Here is a 27,940-nt window from a genome sequence, read left to right as displayed (position 1 = left end):
TCGGAGAAGGAAGATAATATTAAAATACGTCTCGGAGAAAATGAGGGTGTGGACCGATTAATTTAGCTCAGGTTAAGTACCAGAGGCAAGGGGTCCTGTGAGGACGACAATGAACGTCCAGGATCTTTAGCGACTACTAGTTTCTCAAAATGGATGGTGACTAATGCAGTCAGTCGGAATTTTGAATCTAACCCCGGTAACGTCCGAAAACCTTTCGTATTAACTTGTATATATATTCAGGCAAGACGTAATCTGCGCATAAAAACCCAATCATCAATCAAGAGTCACAAAAGCTTTATCTACAAAAAAAAAAAGGCATTTAAATTACCAAAGTAACAAAGAAAAACTGTCTCGAAGTAAAGAAACGTTACTGAGTAACACAACTTGCGTTGTACTTAATTAGTAGACCCTAGGGGGCAGTCTACATGAGTACTCAAGTAGGCGATATTGAATAATACATTCACGAAACGAAAATACACGGAAATCAATAACTACAACACGCTAATCCTTGAAAGCGGTCGGCGAGTGTTAACAGTGGCCCGTGAATTCTGTTTCCTCTCTTTTCAGAAGACCGAAGACCCTAAAACCTACCAAATACTCTGCTTTTAATCCATCATTTCAATGCCTTTTCAGCATCGAACAATCATCTCGGGCAAAAATGAACTTACGGACAGTTTTACTAAGCTACTCTGTTCCTGATGCCTTCTCGCTGTTCAGACGGAGAATTTGGCGTAAATACGTCTATACGGAAAGGAAGTTTATGTATTGGCTTTATTCTAAATATTATTATAAATGTAATGTAAGGTAAGGTAATGTAAGGTAACCATTGTTGTTTATTTGTTGATAAACAGATGACGTTTCCAAGGTAACATAACAATGAAGTTACACTTTTTCGTTTCCCTTTTTCGTAACATTTTTGCCGATGACCCTAAAATATAGACGTATTTACGTCAAAAAAGGGCTCCACAAATGTCCAAGTTAACAGGGGAAAAAAATTTAATTTACTTTTTCGCATAAGAAACTATTCATCCGTGTCCCTAAAGAATATTCCAGTTATCACACGGAACTGGATCTGAAGCAGGCGCTGCTATATTTTGAATTTTATCTTTCGCTACTTCATATTTTATAACAGTCTCGATGTTAATTTATTACAGATACAAATAAACTATTTGCAAACAAAATCAACAAAGCGTTTGCTGTTGTTTAGATATTTTTAACTTTGTAGGATAATATTAAAAACTGTTGTCGTTTTAACGCTGTTTACGTACTTCAGCACAATTATTATAATCTTGATTTTACAGTATATTTGAGATTGCATTGCATCAAATCGTATTATATATTCTTTAATTACGCGAATTTAATTCTGGACAAGCAATTTTCTAACAGATACTGAACTACAGATAAGATTTATTTTCGTGTTTCGTTAAAAGACAGACAGACAGACAGACACACAAATGACCTTCGTGCTTGAGTTTGCTTCGTGCGAGCAATGCATAAAAACTGGGGGTTCAAGCCTTTTTAAGAAACGACATTCCCAATCGCATTTAGCTAGACTATTTTTCTGTAATTCAAGAATTTCTGAGAACTATCCAGGTTAACCAACTGCTGGTAATCCTTCAAAGAATTAGCCCTAAAACTATATAAAAAAAAAACTTATCAAAAATTCCCTGAAGATGACCGTCTTCTGGAATATCGCATCGAGCAGTCTAGTACAAACTGACCGACGTTTCAGAGGCGTTTACTGCCTCCATCATGAGAGCCCCTTCATGCTAGCCACCGCGAGAACCTAAAATTTCACCAAAAAAAAAATCACCGATTTTTTGGACTGGATTCAGATTTCTCGACAAAGGATCCGGTGTAATGCTTGTGTGAACACGGCAATGGACCTTCGGGTTCCGTAAAAAGCGAGGATTGTTTTCACTATCTCAACCACTGTCAGCTTCTCAAGAAGTGATCCAAGCCTTAACAGCACTGGAGAGATGAAGTTTACGATGGCAGAGTAACATAATTTGTCTATGCAAGGCAGGGTTAAGTGTTTAAGGAGACGGGGAATTATACACGACGAGAAAGAAGGCTCAAGAAGACATGGGTTCTGGAATTACAGCCGAATTTGTGAAGGTGGGAGTACGAACTATGCGTCATACACAGAAATGCTCACTTGAGATCGCGTCTCTACTACCTGGCCTATCAGAAACACGTTCGTTGCGAAAAGTTGCCGTTATATCAAGGACAACGCTGGAGACCTGAGTCCAAGGACCCATCAACTTTTTACGACGAAACTATGCAATCTATAAACGTTACTCTTTCGCGGAGATTCAAAATTACAGTTTTTACGATCGCCCTGATGATGGAGGCGGTAAGCACCTCTGAAAAGTCGGTCAAATACTACCAGACTGCACGGTCCAACATCCCAGAAGAGTCTTTTTCATACTCGTCTCAAAAATAAAACAAAACGAAATTTAAACTCCATCATATAATTTTCAGTACTACTTTTTCACTTGTATACTGATTGTGATAAAGTCTTCTAGAACAACTAGCCCAAAATAATTCCTGATAGCGGTCACGAAAAAGGCCTCCGAAACATACTTCCTCATCGAGTTGCCACTGTTGATCGCTCGAGAGAATTTTATCAGTTTTATCCGCCGTGAAAATTTCATGTCTTATATAGAATATTTATATTTCACTCATATACACAGCAGCGTTGGTTAACGTCTCTATTCCGAAGTTAATATCTGAATAAATTCTTTTTCACTCATTCTTGCGTTCTTGAATGCTCAAGTATAAATACTTTCGTATTAAATTTACAATATGCGAGATTTCAGGTTCTCACTGTTAACCTCAAATGTGACAACACGTTTCCTAACATTCCCTTTACGATATTTCTTTTCTAAGCAAACAGTAGCGAGTAGCCGGATTTTTAAAACCCAGACAAGTGTCACCAGGCCTCATGTGTGGGGGTGCAGTGCACTGGGGTGGGTCACGAATATAGACTGTTGTGTTTTGTTACGTTACATTCTATCGTCAACTATTTCAACATGAAACTGTTAAATGGGCCAATAATGTACTAAGCACAAGTATAATCTGAACTGCGACCGATATGCTTCACGAAACAATTTTACAATATTTTGACTAAATGCATGCATCATTAACATACTACAGATGTAATACTCTCGCAGTGTAAAGACGACGATACGGGCAATCAGTCCGTGGGTTACGTATGCAGGCACGTAATAAACATTTGAACTAAGGCGCCTTGCGTCATGCTTAAATATACGCAACATTAGACCTAATGGCAATGTCGTAAAGCAGAACAATATAAACTGAATGTAAATGTTTATGCTGACTCTGTGTCTTGGATACAATTCTGGCAAGAATTAAAAAACCGTACCTGCAGATCTGGATGAGAACTGTCCTTGTGACTTGCAGCACGTATTACTCCCGCCCTCCAGCCCCACTCGCCGATTTTTCCTAATTTCAGCTTGGTAAATCCACTAACCGAAAGAAAACGTTTACCCACTATTTCTTCTCGGTACTTGTAAGCCATTATATCCACTAGGTACACATTTTCAATTCAAAAACATCACAAATGTCAAACTTTTCTCCACCATCGACTCAAAACACCACAGCACTGTTCCACATCCGCGCATTGATACTTGCGATGAACACTTTCCATTGCTCCGCTAGAGTCCGCTATCAATCAGAGTAGAAAACTTTTATATTCCTGCGCCGCACAGAAAGTAGGTCGTCACCACGTGACCAAAACATTCAGACGTCATACCTTAGTTCAGTATGGCGTCTGTGTGATAGGTTGTGAGTACTTGGTTGTGCGATATAGTAACTATTAATTGGTATAGGTGTGTGGTAGAATATTAAATTCAGAAAATATGATATCCTCTATTGTGTCACGCTTAGTAATGTAAGTAGTTTTCATTTCCACATTTATAAAACGTTTGTACATAGATATAAAATTTCAGGCAAGGCGGTTAGGCGTCATATTTTGGCACCAGACACCGAGAGAGGTCATTTCTTATTGTTGTAGTTTTGGTAAATTTGTGGTGATGCATTATACTTTTATGGTATATTATGGCATTTGTAACCTTATTGAGAAACCCAGAATGTCGTCTTGCCCTAGGTTTGTTCCATTAATGGAAATTCGGCGACAGCTGATTCATATTGATTTTCAAGGCTGAAGTTCCATTGCCCCATACTTCGTAAACAGGCTAGTGATCGTTTGTTACCTTTTCGTTGCAACTTCTGTAAAGTGGTGCTTAACTAAAGGTTGTAGTTTAATTTTGTAAATTGTAAATTTTTGTCTTTGTGTTTCTGAATAGTTATTGAAAACCTGTATGTTCTAGAGGTACAGATGATTCATTCTTTCGGCTACTGGTTTAGTTTTTTCATTGTGAATTATATAAACCATATTTTATAGAGCTTATGTATTAGATAATTCAAATTTGTCTTCACTAAGCCTTCACTTCTTTGTATATGTATGGTAAGGTGTGCTGCCATAATGCTAGCTTAAAAGGGCATTGAAATTCGTGGGTTAAAAGCAGACATGTTAAGTTTTTTGGGGGTGAAGTGTTCTTACGTACTTTGTAACAGAATAGGACTTCCACTGAACCAGAATTCTAAAAATTGAGTTTATATTTTTTTACTTAGATAAGAAAACATTCATGTCCCAAGAAAGAAATTATTTGTTGCGTCTAATATTGAGTGCATTGAGATGTACAGTAATGTTAGCTTTGTGTACTGTCATGTGGAGATGGCTAATAATATTATTGTATCTACATGATGCTCCAATATAATGTAATACCAAGAGTCAGTCCATTTTATCAGTAAATCGGAATAGATCTGGTCACATGTTTTTGGTTGATTTGTAATGGTAGCTTAAATCATCCAGCATCCACATTCAGATTGTCTCATTAGCATTTTACTGTTCTTGATGGCTCTTAGAATTTGGTAAGTAAATCTTGGAGATGGTACTTCCGATTTTAGGATCCCTCATCGAAGGCAAAGGCTAGGAAGTATTCGCTATTCCTCATTTATTTAACAGACGTTTCAAACCTCATAGATTATACACTGTAATAAAACTGATTGGTTGGATATTTGTGAATTATCAGTTGCGAAGGTTCCAGTAGATTTGGCGTTTTTTATGTACTATCCCTTTGGAGACTGAGGAAAAGACGGAAAACCTCAGTCAGGGTAACTGGCGATAGGTCCGAGATTCTACCTATGATAGTTGAGAGATTTCTGTGTTTAGGAAATGTTTCCTATAATTTTTGGCCGCTTTTGGAATGTTGAATTATTCCGAATAACTCTGAGGCCCTGTCCATTAGGTGGGGCTCGTTGCACGGGCAAGTAGCAGCAGAATTGGGGCTAAATATAACCAGTGCCTGGGTGATGGTGGGGCAAAGTGCCATGTCTCCTCACGGCGTGTGGTGGTGTAGTCTGATACAACACCCGTGTGACTGCTGTGTCTATTATCAGTGCGTCAAATATTTGCCAGTGACTGTACTTCGTGTTGAATGCGACCCTGAAGTGAATTGTGCAAAAACGGTTAAGAATACTGACTGTTCAGTTGCGATTTTCGGGGAAGAAGTTTTTAATCCTTTCGCGGGAAAGTTGTCTGTAACTGTGCAAAGCAAACAATGGACCCGAGAGCTGAAGATTGTTTTACTAGCAACACCCGAGGATTACTGGCAGGGAAACGGTGCCGAAGAAACTTTTTTTTTTGTCTTTTAAGAAGGACTGCAAATCGGCCGTAATTTTTCACTTGTCACAAAGACAGTTTTCTTTTCCTGCCAACACACGTATTCGTCCATGTTGCCAACTAGCAGCTGTGTCTGGTACTTCATGATTCGTCAGAAGAGCGAGTTTTCAAAACAGGCGTGATAGTGCTCCTGGAAGTTGTATGCGGTAGTCGTTAAACAGGCCTGGCGCTGTTTTACGTCCCGTGCAGCTGTCAAGTCAGAATTCGAGGCACTGATCGATATTAGCCTGGAGGCTCGTTCCGTTATTTCTTTCATGAACGCACTGTTACTTGCCGACGTATTCTGGTGTCCTGTTTCTGACAAGTTATTTGTCCATCCTTACCACGACTCCGATAATTAAAATCTTAAGATATTTTCGTTCCCGGTAAGATAAACTAGATCATTCGTGAGCTTGGTGCGATGTCGTCGAAGGTAAAGGTAGACGTCAGAATCACCATATTTTACAGCGACGGAGTTGTGATAGTTGTGTATATTTGAATTTTACAAGAAACCCCCCCCCCCCCCAAATTTATGTTATACTCTTTTATTTCACTGTTTTGGAAATTTACAAATCGTGGTCACAGATAACGCTGGATTCTTGAACCGCAGAGAAGTCAGAAACATTTTGCCGTGACCGTTGCCAGAGACGTGTTTGAATCTGACAGTGTTCAGAGTTCCATACGCCGGATAAATTTAGCTTATCAACCGTCTTTAATTGCCGGTCATGACAGCGACAGTGGCCACTGACCGCTGGGCGATAAGCGTGTGCAAGCCCCCTCCGAACAGCTGACTGATTAATCACAATTCTTGCGTTTGAATTTTACTACGCATTGTACTGTGACAAAGAAGCGTCCTCGATAAAGGAAGTGCCTCTTGTTGGGGGGCGGGGGTGGGGTGGGTGGCAGTTATGCAGCGATTGTGATTCAAATCTTGCCCATTGTTATTACCCACACAATTAGAACAAAAATGAATACTCGTGTCAAAGTGCAGTGAAACGCGTATCAGCAGAGAAGTGGTCGTGTGCCTTCGGACATGTTCGTGATGTCATTTTACAAGCTTCGGCGGAAGGACCGAGCGAGTTTAGATTTTTTTTTTAAATATAAAACTAAGTGTTATTGTTGTTACGGCCAGTTACTTTCATTTGCTTGTGACATTAGTCACGACAGTGAAATATGATATTCTTCTTGAAAATCGCATCGCTTGGGCAGCCGAGGGTGTGTTTGTGTGTGTCAGGTGGCAAATGCGACGATTTCTCAGGTGAGTGAGAGCTGGGTCTTGATACAGCCATGTGCCCGCATTCGGGCGTGGCTGGGGTAAGCGAAGTGTCTGATGCTTGTCCCGGGACATCTGCTTGTAGATCTGGTTTCCTGCTGGATTACTGCGTTGGTGGAAGGAGTCGGACCACAGGTGGCAGTAACCACATATTGTCGTCGTATTCTGTAGCATCTTGTTTTTCAGAGGAAATGACCTACATGCGTTTTTATCCGTTTTTCAGACTCATCTTTGGTACCCTCTACCCAGCGTATGCATCGTACAAAGCGGTTAGGACGAAAAATGTGAAGGAATACGTAAGTAGACTTTTTGATTTTTCCCACCCCGAGAACATAATGACACTTTTTAAACACTGTAAATAGTGTGGGAAGCTTTTCTTGTAAATAAACGTCGTGTTTGAAGCCAAAAAGACGATGAGGAACAACTCCCCTTTGTTATTTTTGATTTCCCGGCTGTTTTCATTTGAATCAACATTTCTGATCTTTACGAAAACATCGTGGAAAGAAATCGCAAATTACAACGCAGAAGTGGCTGTGATGAACCGGATGTTGTTTGGCACGAACCATGTTGTCTTGACTAATTGTATGCAAACAAGACAAAAGTAAACGCTGCCTCCACCATCAGGGCCATGATGATAGAGGCAGCAAGGGACCTGTGAAACGTCGGTAAACTTCTTCCATACTACACGTCGCTGCAACCCAGAGGACGGCCATCTTCGGGCTCACGGCCGTGAAAACCTCAAATCCTGTTTAGGGAATCTCGTGATTTATTACCTGAGGAAAGTTTCAGGTGCTCAATGGACAGACTGTACTGAGGAACAAAGGCTTGCGTTTGCACGAGGGGAAATGGGGGTGGGGATGGAATTCTGGGCTTTGGTGACAACGCCTTTGTCGTCTGAAAGGGTTTGTGAGGGTCTACAAGATGTGGACAAAGACCAGGCAACTTTATCCGCCGTATCCCGTTATCTTGTAGTAGCAGAACAGAACGTGCGGTTTCAAATGTGACACGTAACCTGCACTTAACAGGCAGATTTGTTCGTCGAAGCGTGTCGACCACTTCCTCGCAAGGCTAAGCTATTTCCTGTCCCCTCAACCGCCTTTTGTGACAATGTCGGGGTGGCAGGAGAATTTTTTAAGAGAAACAGTGCCACAGAGAGGAATATTTTGACCAACGAGATAGTAGGGTGTTGAGATGGAGAAAATTACGTGTATGGGAGGATAATATTAAAAATAAATAGAGTGTGGATGAGCTCTGGATTGAAACGCCTCAGAATAGGTTTCAATGGCGGGTTATTTTGAACGTGGCGATTACTGTTACAAGTTCCGTAATGTGTAGTTTTTTTTTGTTCAAATGAAAATCTGTCGGCTGATCAGTGATCCTATACCACATAGCTGGTTAACGTTTTCATTTAGACTGTGTTAATGTTTTAAAAAATACTGTTCCTTGTAACACCAATTTAAATAGGTTATTTTTTCTGAAAGATCGAAAAATTAAATTATCCGAGTGGGTGCCTGTTGGCTGGAAAAATTAATCATTTCAGACGTAGCAAATTACAGATGTAATTCTGAAACAGAAAATTATTAATCTTTTTAGCAATATTCGTTCATCGTTAACCGGAGTCTTCTGTGATTTTTAATTCTGCCCAGTAATACGAATAATTTTCATCCTACTCGATCCGTTGTTTGGTGCGTCTGTACCATGATCGCGTGTAATAAAACAGTAAGAGTCAACTTGTAAGACGGTTTTCTGTCTGCTGCCCTTTGGGACCGAATCCAGACTTCGTGTTATAATTAGGCGAAGAACAAGACTCATTATCGAGCAGGGATGTCTGTGTTGGTAGCACTGCTCATATTTAGGCGCACTCGAGACAATAATAGTCCATTTCCTGTAACAGACAACTGACATTGGATCGGTTTCCTGAAAGGCGCGCGGTCATCTGTTCTTGTGGGTGTCTGCAATAGATGAGGAAGGTCTTTTAACAGCAATGCTAATTGGAAGTATTTGATTAAAGTACAGAACTTTCTGGCCAATCGGAATTTCAAATAAACCTGTGAGCGGATTTCCCTTTGTATCAGTTATTTATATGTATATGCGGTTTTAAATCTTCGTACACACTAGGAAATCCTCATTTGCATAATATATTGTTTAAAGAATGGGCTGGAATTTTTTCTTATAATAAAGAAAAAAAACTTGGCCATAGACCCTCAAATAAATATGCAAAACCCCCGCCCCCCCCACAAATATATGCATTTTCATTGGCATTGAATTATGTATGATGTAAAATTGGAGACTGAATTTCTATGTTTCTGGAAATCTCCAGAATTCGTAGTAATATTTCTATATGTGTTTATAGATTTATTGAAGTCTGGCTTGTTTCCAGGTGAAATGGATGATGTACTGGATAGTATTTGCACTTTTCACGTGCGCAGAAACTTTTACAGATGTGTTCCTCAGCTTTTGGTAAGTTATGGCTTCGCTGTCTGCACGATGAATTCAGCTTCTGCTGGTGTATTTTAACAGATGTCTTCAATAACTATTTTTATGTCTTCTTCAGTAACACACTCTATACCAGACATGTTTATCCAATGCACTGCCCCTAGACACTTTTGGAAACCGGCCAAACCGCTATAGAATACAGCGTTCCTTCTCTTCAGTATAGTTCGCTCACTCACGAAGGTATCCACAGAGGTGGAATTAATTTATTGTATTAACAAAAGTATAAAATAAAATTCATGAATAAACAAGATGATAAAAAATTTTCTAAATACATTTTTGGGACCCACAGAACTGCTCACCACTGGTCCATGTCCTAAGCCAGGACTGAGAAGACAAAAACTGTTGTCACTTTTGTCTGTGATGGTAAGCCGGTCCAGTTACCCTCCACTTTCGAGAGAGAAAAAATGTGTGGCGAAAGAAGACAATTTTGCTAGTATTTTTCTTAAATTGGATAACAAATAATTTGTTGGAATGGGGGGTGGGGTGGGGGGAATTAGTGATGTTTGCCGTTTAAACTGATGCCACAGCTACATCTTGTGTTTTTGAGTCTTTATTCTTGTAAATCTTTCAGAAATTAAATCAGCTGTTCAAATTATTTTTTTTTTTACAGGTTTCCATTTTATTACGAGATTAAGATAATCCTGGTGCTGTGGCTTCTTTCTCCAGCTACCAAGGGCTCAAGTATCTTGTACAGGAAGTTCGTTCATCCCATGCTCAGTCGACGTGAACAGGTGAACATGAGTTATAATGTCAGATATTGTAAGACTTGAGGTTCTCACAGCGGTGAATATGAAGATTTCTGTCTTCTGGGTTATTGCGCTGTGTAGTCTGGTTGATGTTAACATCGACCAGACTACACAGCGCAATAACCCAGAAGACAGAAATCTTCATGTCAGATATTGATTTCATATTGAATAACGTAGGCAGTACCAGTGTTGGTCGGAGTTATCGTCCAAAAAGCCAATAATTCTGACTATTATCATACCATCGTCAGAACCCTACGTGATCCGACCGGTGTTCAACGACCACTGGCATCTATCTACAAGTGCGCATGGCGCAACAACCCATAAGACCAACAATGACACATTTTGGTACCGTTCATGAAGTGGTGCTATGTCACTTCATATTCTGAAGCTTATGGCTGCTGTGATGGTTTTATTTATGGTACACATTTGGCACGTGTGAAGGGCGGGTGTCCTCTTATGGGATGATTTTCGTACCGGTGCTCATGGAAGCTTGTCAGTTGGTTCAATACTTGTAAGACGTGTTGTGGCTGTAAGACTGTTTTTCTGACATAAACTAGGAAAATAAGCTAATAAATTTCACTGTGGAATAATGTAAACAATTAAAATTTTATTAATTCACTGTGTAAGATTCTTTCTGCGCGCTGCCACGTGTTTTTGTCGCGCTTCAGATCTCGTCCTTTGCCGCTAGATCTCACGTTGCGACTTATTCATGTTTGTCATGTTGGCAGGAAATTGATGAGTATATAGCAAAAGCAAAGGAGCAGGGTTACCATACGGTGCTGCATCTGGGTACGAAGGGGGTCAACTATGCGACTACGGTGCTTATGCAGACTGCCATCAAGGTGAGTGAAACTCACGGACATCTCAGTTTTTAGTATCTTTTTTTTTAAAGTGATCGTACTCTCAGTTACCGGTACAGCCGTTAACACCTTGAGATGACTTGCTGCTCGCGAACAGATCGCTTCATGTGCGGTGTTTTTTGGTATGGCTATCGAATGCTTAATGTATTATGTGCCAGTTTTTGAAGGACCAGGTCAGCGTTAACAGTTTTCTTTCCCATAGACCGCTGTGTCCCAAACAATGTCTCTCTGTACGTACTTTAACAATTGTAAGACGTACAGAGTAATCATGATCATGATCTGCTGTCGTGACACAAACAACCGTATGTTCTATTCGGTGTTTGGACTCTGTCCATCGTCCACTGTTACAAAAAAGTTAAAAATCTGAGCGATCCAAAGTGTATGTTCCATTGCCACGTGCTGATACATTAAGAATTTCTGACAACCGATTTATTAATGTAGCTAGTTTGGTCAGCATGGTTTGATTAGTTGAGTCGGCTTATTCTGTGGTGCTGTATGTGTTGAATGACAGTTTACGATCTCGTAAAGTAAGCCAGAAAAGTTGTTGGGAGTTTTTTTGTGGTTCATTAGACCGATTTAACTGTTTTTGTTATATATGGATAAGATATGAAAATAATTGAAGGGAAGTAGAATTTGAGGTTCTCACGGCGGTGAGTCTGAAGATGGCTGTCTTCTGGGTCGTAGCGCCACGTCTGGTAGGAGTTTACCAACGTTTCAGAGGTCCTTGCTGCCTCCATTATCAAAACTTCTACCAGACTACAACTCAGAAGACAGCCGTCTTCAACTAAAGAGAATTTCCCTTCCCCGTTCCTCTCGAATGTGTACCGAGATGCATGCAATGACATAATTTCTCTGCTTACTGGTCACGTTCGGAACGGTAGAAGATACGTCCATATCTCTAGGCTGCATATACCAATATGGTCTTAAGTTTTGGCTCTTTTAATAGCATTTAAGTGAATTTATTGTGCTGCTGCTTTCAAATTTTGTTTTCTCTTTTAAACCAGAGTTCATTGTTGGTTTACAAGGTAAGAGTTCAAACTGTGTCATACTTTTTTATATTATTTTATCTCATCTTATTTATTCTAAAGTTCTCGTATGTGATACATATGGAAATTGATCGTAGTTAGATTCTCGTTAAAGGAGATGGTACATCCTACGGTACGCGCAGATATTAAGAGATTGTCATATGTGTGTAAGGAAGTTTCTTTGAAGCGTCAAGTTATAAATTGGTAAAAACTAAAATTCTGCACACTGTAATTTGTAGTGGTTGGAAAAATTATTGTGTATTGACATTTTCTGTTTGAGTGAAAATGTTTGATGTGCATGTTTCAATTCTTTGTTTTGTCATGTGGTTTATTGTGTTCGGCTTTATAAGTACGGTTTCTTCCAAGTAAATGAAGGGGGCAGTTTTAGAAATTCCGTCATCATTGATTTTATAAGCGACTTAAATGTTGGTTGCAATTCAGTGTATTACATCTTTCTTAAACGAGTAGAAAATAAAACATAAAATTTGACCCCATCGCAACCACCACGAGGTTCTGGTTTTAGGTCTCGGTTTGTACAGGTCACATCTGAAAATTAACCAGTGAGGGTTATTGAATATACTTCAGTAAGCAAGACCCAACTTCACATTATACCCTCTAAACACCCCTAAATTTGTTCCAGAATTTAAATGTATTCATTACATAAATGCAACAGGTTTGTACCCTCTTCTGTCTGCTTTAAGATCTGATGAGATTCTTTTTTTTACATATTTTAAATTATAGTAAATAACACCTGTTAATTAAATGGTGAGAGCGACATCACACACTAAACACCTTTAATGATGGTAACAGAAATGGTTTGTGTTGTAAGTATAAACAGCCCAGGATCCTCCTGAGTTTATCCGCATGGCCTCTTATCCCCCAGCATACTAAGCTGTTTATAGATTAGCGAAGTGTGGTAACACGTCACCTCTTGTACACCGATGCCTAGTAACACGCACATCTTTGCTTGTAACCTCACATATGTATGCTCAAAATGGTATCAGTAACGTCACCAATACTAAAATACTAGAAATGAAATTTCAGTCCTTTACACCCCTTTCGGAGCTCCTCGGGGGGGGTTGGTTGCGTTTTAAAATCTTGAATCTAAAATCCCAACTTACTTTGTAAGTACAAGGATTAGTCGTCTTAACAAATCGACCTCCTTGGTGAGATTTGAGGCTCTCACAGCAGTGAGTATGAAGATGGCTATTTTCTGAGTTGTGCTGTATAGTCTGGTAGAGGTATACCAACATTTCAGAGGTGATTGCCATGATAATGGAGGTGATAAACTTCTACCAGACTACAAGGCGCTCCAACCCAGAAGACAGTCATTTTAAAAGTGTGTGTTCTTTCAGGTAATGGCTCTGCAGTCCTAATAAATAATGTTATTTTCTGGAAATGAACATTACCCTAACAGATTAGAATAAGAGAAATAAACTAATTTTTAACACGACAGATTTAAATTTAACTTTTCTCCCTTTGTGTGATCCAATAATTGCTCCTCGATAACAATAATGATTATCACTGCCAAAATGTTAAAAAAAATTTAATCATACTCTAATATAAAATAACATAAATTTCTACATTGTTTGTATTGTATAAGATTTGATGCATTCATGGGAACTAAATACAATGAAATCCCTTTGGGTGAACAGCTGTGTAAGTTCCAACATTTTGGAGATGGTTTCCAAAACACTGGAATATTATTCCACACTGGCATGGCTGCCTGCTCAAGATGATTTAATTGGTTGCTTCACACACTAATTTTCATTTTGTTGTGTGTGAAGGATTATTACTTTATTGGTGAGAATCGCCATGAAACATCTTGAGTATTGTCCTTGGTTGCACTGTAAACTACTGAAAGATATTCATTACATTTGTTGCATTCTTGTTTGTGTTTTTATTTTTGAAAGCATCGTGACAGTAATCATTTTTCCTGTGTTTCACTGTTGTTAAACAAGGTTATAGAGTAATTTCTTGAAAGTATGAATATTGTTTTCCATATTTTGTTCTGCCTGGTTTGGTTGCTTGTTTGCTTTTGCTTGTTTTGCCTGTACCAAATAACTGATTGAGCTTGTTTAATTCTCTCCTTCCTGCCTGGCTCTCTCCTCGGACCCAGAACATCAGCTTGTCGGCCATATCGTCACATAGCCTCCTTCCTTCGGCACCCCCTAGCCAGTCAGAAATATCAGTGGCCTCCAAGTCACGCTCCCGCACGACATCTGCACCTTCTGAAGAGGGCTTGATTGGGGGCAGCACTGCAGACGGTGCATCCAAGCGACGTTCCAGATCTTTGTGTGAAGCAGATGGCAGAGAGATTTCTGATGAACTTGCTGCTTCTGTATTATCAGATGATTCCACCTATGATTCACCTGACCACACGCCCCTTGAAAAACGCACGGTAAATTCAGCCCCGTCCAATCCCGAATGCAGTCGCACCACGCGGAGTAGGAATGCAAAGAAGTCTACCAAAGCTACCAAAAAGATCTCATAAAGTCTATCCAGTGTTGAAGATTCAATCCCATAACCTGTTGCTAGGTAGAATGTTTTGTTGGGTAAATAGCTCAAAATGAAAAGACTGACTTGTACAAAGACATGTATTTTGAAATGAACCGAGAGAAATTGCTGTGGAATGGTATGTGGATAGTGTGCTGGCATGAGTAATTTATGTTATTTTTAATGTTGTGGCAATTTGTGATTGTTTTGTTTTTTTGATATTCAGCTGTAGATCAGAGACTTACTAATATGTTTAAATATTTACGTTAAATGCCCTGTGTCCATTTGATACAACAGATCGAACGAGAAGCCATTACATGTGCCATATGCAGTTCTTTAAAATTATCTGATAGAAGTTGGAAACTATTTTAGTTACAAATGCTCATATTTTACAGATGTGGTACGGAGGTCAGTAGCAAATTGTTTTAATGATTTGAAGGATGTTTTACACATTGGAAATCCTTTTTTCATGTGTTCCGTTACATTATACATTCGCTTGCCTTGGAATCGATTTCCTTTACTGACGGATTACGATGAAGGCGTTTAAAAATTGTTTGTGCTAATTTTAAGAAGTCTGTAGTTTCGGTTTATTTTTTTTATAATGAATGTGTGCTGTGAAATTGGTGTGTAAATAAAATTTCAGTAGACTTTAACATGCTGTTTTTTTATAATGCTTTCTTACAGATTTATATGTTTTTGAAATGTTTCACAATTCACAGGTCTCTTGTAACTACTCTACAATTTGAATATCATGGTATATTTGATCTTAAAAGTTCCTATTCTGCAAATGTTACTTTTAGTATTTCTGCATCTGACATTAAAGTTTGCCATTCAAGTATTTATCTTCGTGTCAAACTAAATGGTCCATGTTCTGTCTACAGTCACGTGGTTGCATAAAAATTTCAAGATCATAGGTTAAATGGGTGTTGGAATAGACTTACTTGTGTGGAAAATGCAAGAGATTTCTGGAACTGAACATACGTCATAATATATCCACAAGGGCTTATAAGCACAAATGGAAACCTCCTCTTGAATTTATGTTTAGCATGTCAGTGAGATTTTTAATTTAAATTATTCAGCAGATGCAACTGCATTGTAGGTTCCTCAGTTTAAAAATCAAAAGTAAATGTTAAACTAACTTAATACGTACTTCACAAGAAACACAATTAACAGTGCCTCAATATTACTGCTGTTGGAGTCAGCCAAATAAAATAATATGATTTTCTCCATTTCTGTCCATGTTTGACAGAATGAGACAGATACAGCGTGCACATTTAATTCTATTTTGTCCGTGCTGTTATTTTTTTGCTCTGTATACTGACATGTATGGCAGAATGCTAATTCAGTTATACACAGAGTCAATGTGATCACGGCCTACACAATATTCACCCACTGCCAGCCATCACCACCTCATATTTGAAAGTAAATATAATCCTATTCTGTGGGCCCTCCCACATCAGAAGTGGTTTGTTTCATTTACATCTGTCGGATGCATAGAACAAACGATCATAAGTATGCCATTTAAAAATAATCTCAATTCATCTTGAGTATTCTTGCAAAACTGAATATTGTGTGATAAAGTTGATTTTAAGCATGTTTCGTTCATTACTCATGAATTTTCATCTTGTAGAATTGGATGTGCAAATCAGTCATTTCTACATCCGTCAGGGTGCTGTTCATTCCAGCCTCATGAAACTGTGGGCAAAATGGAAAGGATGGTATTTTGAAATCCCCCCTTTGGTAGATAAAGCAGTATAATCTGCTGTGTACTCCTGTTGAAAATGGCATCCTTCCAACTGGTCAGTGTGTAGTTTGTAATAACTACCACAGGTACAGGCAATGGGAAAGTATAAATTTCCTAAAAACATCATCCGGTTCATACTGAGGGAAACGGTGACCTTGGCTAGTTATTGATGTACTGATTATTCATGAAGATGGCTGTCTTCTTGGTCGTAGCACCATGTAGTCTGGTAGACTTGGCACTACAACCCAGAAGACAACCATCTTCGTACTCGTTGCCACGAAAATCTCAAATCAGACTTCATAAATCGAACTACACTTACATCTAAACTAACTTGCATTTTGATGGTCTCATTTCCTCTAAATCAGGTATAAAGATATTTTGTCATGACTGAGTTTCATGAATGAAGTTGCATGCATTTCCTCCACTAAAATTTAATGGTTATAATGTCATGACTCGGTTGCAAAAGCCTTGGTTGTGAGAAAGAGAAGCATCATATGAGGTTATAAGATATGTATCCTACCCCAAACACCCGACAGAAGATGTAACAAAGGCAAAAGAAGATATGGACAGCTGGACAGTTTTAGTCCAACTCCAGGAAGTGGAAGGAAGTTGAGAGCATCAGTGTGCTATGGTACCATGCGAAGGAAGTATCACCTCTGTAACAAGGTTACTGTGGAGATGATAATGTGTACAGTAATGGAGTGGTTTCCTGTTGCCTTCTCCATCGCAGTATCACAACCTGTACAATCAGTGTGTGATTGTCGCCTGTGAATATCTGGTGACGGGCCTTTAGGGAAGTCATTCTTCAATAGCCTCGCCCCAATAATGACATAGCTGCTGCCCTATGCCATCTACCATGACCCTGGTAGAGGGACCCTTGCAGGTTGCTACACCTCGGGTCAAGGGGAACCCGGAGTTCGCGTAGGCAGGGGCACTCACTTCCCCGAAGTAGGATTATCTCTGAAGAGAGTTCCTACCAGCTACCAGAATGCTCCATATACTGCATTATATTAGCCCTTCAAAAATGAAGCTCATTAAAGTAATATTGAAACCATTCAGTTCCTACCTCAAAGAAAATGCAACATGTCTGTCACAAAGATCAACCAGTTAGTGCTGTTTAAGAAAATAATCACTGTTTATTATGACAATTATATGAAACGTATAAAAACATACTGTGTGCAAAATACGGTTACTGATTGTTAATGCAGGAGGTATATGTAGTTACCACTGGTTTAAAGGATTAATTATGTGCGAAGCTATAATTTCTTATATGTAGTAGAGTTACATCAAGGAGAATAAGAAATGTGGGGCATGAGATAGTTTAGAAATGCACACAAATTTGGTTGGAAAACCTGAAGGGAAGAGACCATACAGAAGACCAAGTATACATGGAGGGACAATACCAAAGTCAAAATTAAATAGGATGGTGGGTATGGACTGGATTCATGTGGCTTCGGATAGGAAGCGGGGCTCCTGTGAATATAGCGCTGAATCTTTGGGGTTCCATAAAAGGTGTACAGTTGACTAGCTGAGCAACTATTAACTTCTCAAGAACTCCACTCCATGGAGACAGTTATATGTAACAGAGAGTCATGTATTATAATTGTGAAAACATTGTTTTAAGAGGAAGATATGTGCAGTATCACTGTTTTCCTCTAGTGCCTCACTGGTTCAGAAGATTTTATTCTGTGGTGTAAGTACCAAGACATAAGTATGATCTAATTTTTACATGATTGCCACAATTTACTTTTTCAATATTGTCTTCCTTACAGGGGGGTGGAGGTCTGGTCAATCAACTTCGGAGGAGTTACAGTCTCAGTGACCTCTCGTCGGACAAGGAGTCCGACATGAACCGTAACAGCAAGGCTCTAAAGAATGTACCAGATGAAGACGACATGGAGGAAACAGATGGCTTAGGTGTGTAAGATCATTTAGTTGAATATAGAGTAAACAAACCAACAACTATTAACACTATTATAGACGCTATTGCCATAATAGTGTCTTATTATAGTGTTAATAGTTGTTGGTTTGTTTACTGTATATTCTAATACACTACGCGGTATGCAAAGTTTTAAGATCATTTAGTTGAGCTGATGGACTGTCTTTTATATACCTTACTTCATGATAAACAAGGCAGTGATTAATATACAGGTGTTTCAATTTCAGGAATATTATCTCACATTAACAATTGTAACACTTTTAATCAAGACACATTTACATGTATTTTTGAAGTCTTGGTTATGTTTCAATTATCCTGAAGCAAGAAGAAACACAAAATAATGTGCTTGAGAGGATTGACAGTGGTGGAACATATGTGGCTCACATTCAGGAAGCGTCTGGTTTAAATTCTCGCCATGGAGCAGTTATCCCAGGTTCTGAGTCATATACTACGATAGAATCTTAAGGCAGGCCACGACCACTTCTTCCCTTATCTTTCCCAGCTAATAATCATTTACCACTGTCCTGCCATATTTAGGTCAATGGAGCATAAAGATAACCAAATAAATTTATTTATTTATGTCAAATGGCAGGTACATATTTCATGTTTGACCCATATATTGCCAAGCTTGTAGACCACTTTGCCGTCAGAGACAATAAATACGTAATGTCAAATGACACATGCTACAGTTGCCTGCTGAGTAGTCTTGTGATATTTCAGAATATTTAAAATGTGACTATTGTGCCTGATTTGCAAACTACAGAAATATTGCTGTAAAAATAATCACATATCATTCTACACTAAGTCACTTTTCTTCGTACAATTATTATTTTGAAGATCCCAGAATGTTGAGGCAAAGAGGTTACAGTCCCCGTCGCTCAGCGTCTGGTTCAGGCCGGATGGAGATGTACTTCCCAGAAGTAGATGTGGATGTCCGGCAGCATGGAAGCTCTCGACCAAGGGAACCCAGCATTCCACTCAGGTAAAAATGAGCTTCATTTCTTCCGTGTACAATTCAAACAATCAAGTGAGTTACCTCTGAGTATAGATGTATCACAGATTTGGTCAGGAACAGATGTATGGAGCATTCATTGCAGTTACCTTTATTTATTTGCCACATATATATGTCTCTCATATGAATGTGTCATGATAATTTCACAAACTGTCCTCTTGGTATGTTTGTCTCAAATGTACTGGATAGGATAAGGAAAGCCCATCTTTTCCAAGTTTCATGGAATAAACCACAGACTTTTCTGGCTTTACTTGTCTGTATGTTCCTCAGGTAGTGAAAATATCTCCTCAATCAAGGGAATTTAAGGTTAAGGCTCAACTCACTCCATTGAACCTGGGTGGGCTGTGGTCTAGTCAGTAGCATACTAGCCTAGTATTTGAAAGGTCCTTGAGTTTGACCCAAAGTGATAAAGCAACGAGGCATTGATGAAGTGCTGTTAAATAAACCAAGGGACAGCTGCAACGCTGAAGCATATGAAGAGAGGCATTATGACACCAGCAAAGAGTTCGGTCTTCATGGAAACTGTGTTTTCAGCCATATCCGATCGTCAGAGGACGTAAGTTCTGGCTATTCTAGTGCAGAGCCTCTGTATGCTGGACATCACGTGACTCAATCTGAAGGACTTGCATCAAGCAGGGAACCTCTGGTGAGGACAGCCTCTGTGGGATGTACACGATCTATGAGAACTAAGAGCTTACGTGGAGGATCTGCTGCCAAGAGGGGACCTGTTGCTGAGGTAAGAGCTTTTTATTCATCAGAAATACAGTGTCGCCTCCCCACACAATTATTTATCATGCAGCAATTTTAGTAAGCACATTGGCAACAGGAATAACATAATGTAATAAATGATGAATTAAGACTTCTGGAATACCTTACTCTTCTTCAGATTGACATTTTTAATAATTTTTTTATTCACACTGTGTTTTGGTGAAGCTACAGAGGTATAAAGATCCGTTCCATGACATTATCTTATGAAAATTAGTTTAGTGTTAAGTTTCTGTTTATGTACAGTTCAGTACTTTGCTACAGGCAAGTAAATAGTTTATAAAATTTGAGACGTAAAAATATCCATGTCAAATGTATTGGAGGTGCTAGCACAGCAGTAACAATGTTTCGTTTTTTTTTCTCCTTTCTGTGTTTTTGTTTGAAGGACAGTGAACTATTGGACCCACTAGGTGGTGAAGCAGACCACTGCTATCAAGAGGAGTATTTCTATGACGTATCTTCTTCCTTGTCCTCTCATGCTCCAACACTCATTCCATTTACCATGACAGCCACCGTAAAAAGATCAAACACACCTCTGTCTTCTCTTCCAGAGATTTCATATCCCTCAAATCGAAGTCAAGATCCTTTTCCATCTGAATTGAATGAAATAATGTCAGCTGAAGAACGCTGCATTGACATTTCTGATGCCAAACAAGATTCACCTGATGATGAAGAAGATATGCCCCTATATGATGCAGAATCAGATGAATCTAAAATTCCTAGTAATGGATACTTCCTCACTGAACCTTTAATGAAGGATGACGACCTCGTCTCTGCATCAGTTAGTGACACATCTTTATTCAAGGACGTAACTATGTCATATGCAGACACGACTGCAAATGGTATAATACATGACAGAGCTGATTCATCTTCAGGCTTAGTTCTCTCTAATGAACCACTTACGTCACACTTAAACACAACCAATAACATAGTACCAAATACTAAGCCTGGAAACGTGATTTATGATAAGGCGGGTATTGATTTTGAATCTTCCCAAGAAGCAAACGTCCAGAATTTGGACACTGTCAATGATCCACTGAAACATGTTGAACTTTCTAGTTTGGCACAACTAACAAACACGATTCCAGAAGTTCAAGAGGCTTCAGGTACATCAGCAGTTTCAGATGTTGTTATAAGTGAATCAAAGGGGAAAGATGAGTCTTCAGTTTCAGAACTGAAGGAGACTGGTACTGTGACAGATGAAACACTATCTGTAGTGACTGTACCGCCTCTCACACTTCTTTCTGCAGAATCACTCTCCCTGTACAGTGCAATGGACATCTCTTTTGAATCAAAAAATTCTAAATATGACACTGGAGCTGAGCACTCGAATAATCGTGTTGTTAATAACTCTGATTCAAATTCCAGACATGTGGACACAGACAAACCAACAGCTCGAAACTTTCAAAGTGTTGAACTTGAACGTGACTCTCCAAAATTAGATATAACCTCAATAACATCTGTTGCTATAGATGGATTTGGTCAAACTTTACAAGACCATGATGTAAAGTCTCTTCAAGACCACAGAATTTCTGTGTATGCATCTGTTGAATCTCTGTCCCCACCAGAGCCACCTAGCAGATCCAGTTCACAGGGAAGTTTAAAGAAAGAAGGTAGAGCTGGACGTTACCACAAACGGCCTGCGCCAACACCTCCTCCAAATAACCCTGAATTAAAGAATGAAGACTGGGCTGAAGACCAAAATGAAAATAGCCAGGCTTCAGTCTGGCCTAAAGAACTGGATGAGGACATGCCATCAGCAAAGGATTCAGAGTCGGCTGTCACGGCTCGTCTTGTGTTGAAGCCGGGGGTCGTCAGGTCGTTGGGACCTGATTCTGAAACTAAGGCAGAAGTCTTTGTTTCAAGAACCCCACAAGCAAAACACAAGAAGTCAAAGTCAAAACAGGGAGATTCAGCACTCTCCCGGTTATTTGTACTTCCAAAGAACCAGTTTGGAGGTTTATCATCATTTTTTCCTTTCTGGCATGGGAAGCAGGAGGCTTTTACTTCAGCTGACGCCCAAAATGGGACACCTGAGAGTTCAGACTTCTATAGTTCATCTGGATTACGGAGCAGCAGAAGTTCGGCCTTCATAGCAGTTCATGGAAATACTCTGAATGACTCAGAAAAGGACACGTCTAGAAGTAGTAGTGATGTTAATGTGAAAGAACTGTCCTGTTCCCCTGGGCAGCAACGCCGAGCACCTCTGGCTGATTGGGAATGACTCAATAAGGTCCTACAAAAATCTTACTCATTGAAAAACAAAAATACAGTAGACATCGGTGATATCACAGAGGCATGAGTAGCGAGACATGTTCTTCAGATATCTGTCTACAGATACACATGCATGTATCTGACACCTTCTGCTGTTTTCATCCCATGACTAAATTGACTAAACCCACAGCACTTCCTTCTTTCATCTGTACTTCCATAATCTCTGGAATCTGGATGTCGAACTTCATTCATGGATGCTGAATTGGCCAAGAAATTTCTTGCAGGGATGTATTAGACTGTGCTGTGCCCCAGGCTTAGGGTGTAAAGTGTGTGTGTACTTGTACAAACATAACCCAATTTATTTACAGTAATAACCACCATAGAAGTCATCAGAATACAAGCATTCTGTATCCCTGTAACAGTAACTATGATGTAGATAAATTCCTCTGTAACACTAGAGCTTTGCACCACTGGTATCCAGACATTTTGTTGAGCATGGTTTTGTTGGTCAAATCAGCAATTCCTTACATACTAGAATAACAGTCTGAACTACTGATTTTCCTGCTTTGTATTAATTTACGACATTTTAGTCTGACTAAATGATTTGTATGTGGAACCCTTAATCCTTAATTTTTACTGTACATCTGCATCTAATGTAGGAGCCATGTTTCTATCCAGCATCAAAGAAAACTATTTACTTTTGAAAAAGAATTTATGAATAGACTTTCACCCAATATCTGGTAAAATTATTGTTGTTATAAATAATGTGAAATCAAGGGAAACGGATGCTGTATTATATAATTTTTACATTATATGAATGGGGAGCTTTTGTCAGGTACAAAATAAAATTGGTTTATAATGTGATATACACCAAAGAGTTACATCTTTAGGTAAAGAAAGAGAATGTTTTAATGAAATTATAACCTTCATTTATTTAAATATGGAAACAAATTATTTTTATATGCTCAAATATAAGGCATACCATTAAGTTTCATATGTAGGTAATGAAGAAAATGGTTTTCAAAAAGAAAATTTTTAAATCTTTCAGGTCACAAGTTATGCAACTATTCCAAGAAGTAAGAAGCCCAACAAGAAGAAAATGCAGTGAAGCTTTTCATGTATGAACTTACAGGCATTACAATGAAGTTGGCCTTCTGGCAAAAAATGGAATGACAGTGCAAAGAACATCATACAGCGAACCAAGTTGCAGCAACTACTTGCTTGTTTGCGCCATGAAACATCGCATCATAGAGCAGGGACATCACGTTTGGCCAATTTATTTGCTTTCATAGAAAAACGAAGCAATTAAAGTTTGACAAGAACAAAATATATGCTATTTAGCTGCTTTCTGTCTCAGAGGTGTGCACTGTTGTATTGGCCAAATTAGTGAGGTCCACATAATGATCTCTGACAATTTATTACAAATATTCATACACTCGTATATAAAGGAGAACAAAGCACTGGCTCTTCCTTAGAGGACTGTACCAGGAGTCTATTGTGATCCTGCGTGTATCTCGTTGACGTTTTCAGAAAGCCAAGCTAACCTGATACCTTCCGTCATGCAGTAACACAGTTGCTCACGACTTCATTTGTTGATGGGGCTTCTGTTACCCCTGCTAACTGTCTATCAAATTATTGTTGGTATCAAAGTATGACTGTTGGAAAGAGGCAGACACTAGATTTATGCATGCCTGTAATGGTTAATGTACATTAACACTTATGTGTACAATATTTCTGTATTAAGTTTGGTTCCTGCAGGTAAAATAATACGAAGTAAAGGAGGAAAGGTTTCTTTTGTGTCATATGTGTGCTAGCAAATGCTGGCAAAATCAGTTTATATTATATTTGTATAACATTTTTATTAATTCATAGGACTTTATATTTTCTGTCATTTTAATTTTTGAGAGTTGTAATTTATTTTTCCGTGGCCTAGTCATAAATGGTTCAATAATATGGCTGCTCTCTTTAACCTGTGGACATGCACTGAATGAAATGTTATACCTTACTGATATGAAAAACCATTCAAGAGGAACAAGATAAATTGGATATCTATTTATAAGACTGCAACATGACGAACTGTGAGTTCGAAACAGGTTACCTTTAGCTTTTTCACTGAACTGACTCAACACAATGAGATATATTTTCCAGTCTGGCTGATATTTAAATAATGTATGATTTTTAAGATTTTCTTGTTCTAACCTTAGGAATAAGCCTTGGAAGCATATGGAAACATAATTTAGTTTTTATGACACAAGTTGGCAATTCTTGCACAACTGAAGTACTCTTAGTGAGTTAACTCTGTGATGATTATTTTTGCTGTATTCTGATGTTATTAGTTCTCAGTTCTTAGTCAACATGTGCAATGTGACTTTACCTCCAAGAAAAGGAATGGTTGTCAGGAACTGTGTAACTTGTCTTGCATATTTTGATTTTATAATTACATAAAATATCAAACTGGAAAATTTTCTTTGTATATTTTCTGTTTTATTAGAGTCATACAATATCAGGTTATTCTCTACAACAGTGGAATACTTCAGTTTTTACCTAAATAAAACATTGTGTAAAACAATTACTCCAAAGAAGAAATATGTTATATAATGAACAAAACCCAATGTCCTTATTGACAAGAATATACAAAATCAGCATGACAATGAAACTGCATAACACCAAGATCTTTCACACAGTCAGAATGTGAAATTAGAACATCACTGATTAATAATTAATTAGTTTCCTGAATGTAAAGTTTCATATAGTTCTCACATCACTATTGTACTGAATCAGTATCAGTTTGTGCAGATTTACAACCAACAGACTTATGTCTTCATAAATTTCCAGGTCATCAGCAAATAAGATAAATTTGGAGTGATTCATTTCAGGAGAAAGTTCATTAACCCTTTAAAAAACCAAATGGTTACTGTACACCACATGAGTCAACAATCAGTTAACTTTTCATTTTGTGTTTATGGGCTTCGTGTAATTCTCACAATAAATGGCGATTGTTTACTTAAACAGCATTAACTAGACTGTATTCTCAAATTTTATTTAGATGAGCTTCAACTTCAAAGAGATGATAAAAACAAAAGAGTATGAAGGACTTCACTGAGGGCCTGGCTAAGATCAAAATAAAGAGTCAGACTGTTCATGTGTACAAACAGATAGTGAAACATTTAAATACGTAACTGAATTTATTACCGTACTGTTTCATTTGACAAGAGTATCATACTCTTGTCAAATGAAACACTACGAGTTTAGGTTGGATTTAAAATTCAAGGAAATGTGACTGTATAATACTTGCATGACATTTTGGAGAAATCAACGAATGAACAATAACAAGTTTAATTTGCCAAGTTTTCCATACTGGCATCTAATGATATGACTATTTCCTTCTTTTGACAATTATTTGATCTTATTGCCATGTTATCAATTTTAATCTGACGTTAAAGAGCCTATTTTAAGAATACATCATTGTCTTTCAAGTGTCTTGTTAAAAAGCAGAAATTTCTCTTTTTATGCATTTACAGAGCATTATGAAGATCTTATGATCAATCATGTTACACTTCATTCCTGTCAATCAATTTGAGTGAGCCAGCAACAGTCTTCAACCAGACACAGTAATTTCACAGGTATCACAGAACAAATATTTAACACACCCTTCTTTAGAAGTACAGCATTTCTATAAAATTTACAAGTAAGACAGAAGTGCTTGTCGGTTTTTAAATTAAACCCATGTTAACCCCCATATGTATTACGTGGTTTATTCTTCTCTGTTTGTTGTATATAACCGTATTTCTAAATACATAAATTAAAAAGTGAGACTTAAATATGTTAAATGCTTTTGGTGTTTCAAATTAATGCAGTTTAATGTTTACATCTAAATGGTCATTGTAGTTAGGTTTCCAGAACTATGGAAGCAAAGTGTTAATACAGCCAATGACATTCCAGTATTTTTATGACAATACAAACTTACATTGGCCTGAAGTAATAAAATACAAAAGTTTAAAATAACCCTCTTTAACCGTCAATTTTGTGGTCATATTATTTATATATGTATGCAGAGATGTAGCACCTAAAAACAAATAAATGTTCCACTTCCAAAGGTTATAACTTTTGACCTCTAATACCAGTTTGGTGTCTTGAATCTACAATGTATAAGTTCTATCCTTATTGTTGTTTGAATATTGTAATCATGTTGCAGTTTCTGATAGTTTATTATTACATGCCAAGACCAAGAGATATATATTTATAGCCTGTTTAATGTCAGGCATCAGATAAGTTAAGACTTTTTACAGGATGTTAAACATACTGCCATTACAGGCCACTTGGTTCCTTTGTGAAGTTGTTGAACACAACTGACAATTTTAAATTTCTCTGTTATATTATGTTAACAGCAGAAAAAATAAATGCCTAAATATGGCTGTTATGGACAGACGTTTCTCTGAAGTGTCAGTAATTTATATGATGGGTAAAATGAAGCATTGATGTAAGCAGAGAAAAAGTGTCAAAGAATGCGTGACATGTATTAGTGATATTACTATTGACTTACAACTATGTAAACGGTTTCTTTTGTTTGGTGTGCTATGTGGTTAGAGGATTGTTAAGAATGGAAACTGAATTTGTATTGAATGAGTGTTAAGTTTGATAGATATATTTATAGTTATAGTGAGTAAGATATGAACATGGTATTATTGACACCAGCGTGTTTCTGGCAAATATCCTGTGTTTTCATTTGACAGCTATTTTGTGTTTTTCTAGCGAAACTGTAAATTGATTTCTTTTTCAGTGTCGTCTTTCTTTTGATGAAGGTTTTATAAGCCTGGTGATTATTTTATCACCCAAGTACCCTACAATAATGAAGTATTATTGTACCTTGATTACTGTCTTTTATTTTAAAGAACTATTAAGCTTCGGTGACATCAGAATGGACCAGGTCATATAATAAAAAACTGATTATATTTAGATTTTCTAAATCTCCATTAACATGCTACATATGTTTGTGTGCCTATTCCCGATTCAATTGCAGATATCAGAATTTTACAGCTGATATTGATTAATTTTTAGATGCGTCCGCATCGAAATTTAAGTGATGCACCCATTAACTTTGCACTGTCTGTCTGCTTGAGAAACAAACTGATTTTTGTAATGTTTGATTCTGGGGAGTGTGCTAAAATTTGTCAGTGCATTCCAATTTTGGTTAAAATTGGACACAATAACAGACATTTTATCAGGAGACATACACAAATTTATTTGCACATCTTGAATTTTTTCTCACTGTGCCACTACTGGTGTGCCGTTGCAGTCCTACATACGGATGACCCGTGCCTTCTTTCATTTCACTGAATCTTGTATGTAACGCTTTAAATTCCTGTTAGTCCCAAGTCCATGGAGAATTTGTTATCGAATACCACATATATAGCATTCACTCCATAGGAATTTGTTTCCTTCTGTCTGGGCTTGAGAAGGTATGAAACTATGACAACTGAGAAATGTAAAGGGGAGAACGATATTAAAATTAATCCCAAAGAAGTAGGATGTAAGCATGTGGCCCCATGGAGAGATCTCATGAACACAATACTGAGTTCCATAAAAGACTGGGAATTCCTTGACCTGGGCAGTGACTCAAG

General features: G+C 38.1%; 2 protein-coding genes across 6 annotated transcripts in view; one reads left to right on the top strand and one right to left on the bottom strand.

Moving 5' to 3' along the window:
- Kdm3 (Lysine demethylase 3) overlaps window positions 1–3,648 on the bottom strand; it is a 174,020-nt gene extending 170,372 nt beyond the window's left edge. Inside the window, exon 1 of the mRNA XM_087344787.1 lies at window positions 3,389–3,648. Coding sequence (XP_087200913.1) covers window positions 3,389–3,544 — 156 coding nt within the window. The 5' untranslated portion in view covers window positions 3,545–3,648. The remainder of the gene's footprint in view (window positions 1–3,388) is intronic.
- Window positions 3,649–3,758: 110 nt separating this feature from the next.
- LOC110831716 (uncharacterized) lies at window positions 3,759–27,190 on the top strand. 5 transcript variants are annotated; one of them, XM_022068019.2, is made up of 11 exons: window positions 3,759–3,916; window positions 7,246–7,318; window positions 9,403–9,482; window positions 10,129–10,249; window positions 10,993–11,106; window positions 12,129–12,149; window positions 18,162–18,306; window positions 19,166–19,310; window positions 19,875–20,076; window positions 20,491–22,338; window positions 23,368–27,190. In XM_022068019.2, the coding sequence occupies exons 1-10, from the start codon at window positions 3,885–3,887 to the stop codon at window positions 22,327–22,329; spliced, it is 2,772 nt and encodes a 923-aa protein (XP_021923711.1). In that variant the 5' UTR covers window positions 3,759–3,884; the 3' UTR covers window positions 22,330–22,338; window positions 23,368–27,190. The 5 variants fall into 5 exon arrangements, with proteins under 5 accessions (XP_021923711.1, XP_021923729.1, XP_021923722.1 ...); XM_022068030.2 differs by lacking the exon at window positions 3,759–3,916 and adding an exon at window positions 5,423–7,007; XM_022068048.2 differs by lacking the exon at window positions 3,759–3,916 and adding an exon at window positions 7,051–7,157.
- Window positions 27,191–27,940: the final 750 nt, after the last annotated feature.

Source organism: Zootermopsis nevadensis, unplaced genomic scaffold, assembly GCF_977971745.1.
Source record: "Zootermopsis nevadensis isolate Lab colony 2312 unplaced genomic scaffold, Znev_1.0 Znev_ptg000008l, whole genome shotgun sequence".
Classification (NCBI taxonomy): domain Eukaryota; kingdom Metazoa; phylum Arthropoda; class Insecta; order Blattodea; family Termopsidae; genus Zootermopsis; species Zootermopsis nevadensis.
This window is presented reverse-complemented; position numbering and strand designations above follow the sequence as displayed.

Bases quoted from the DNA above. Each gene is read 5' to 3' on its own strand.
- LOC110831716 (XM_022068019.2), top strand. From the start codon at position 3,885: ATGATATCCTCTATTGTGTCACGCTTAGTAAT. The intron at 10,250-10,992 runs GTGAACATGAGT...TCATGTTGGCAG, and splicing joins TGCTCAGTCGACGTGAACAG to GAAATTGATGAGTATATAGC. The intron at 18,307-19,165 runs GTGTGTAAGATC...ATTATTTTGAAG, and splicing joins GGAGGAAACAGATGGCTTAG to ATCCCAGAATGTTGAGGCAA.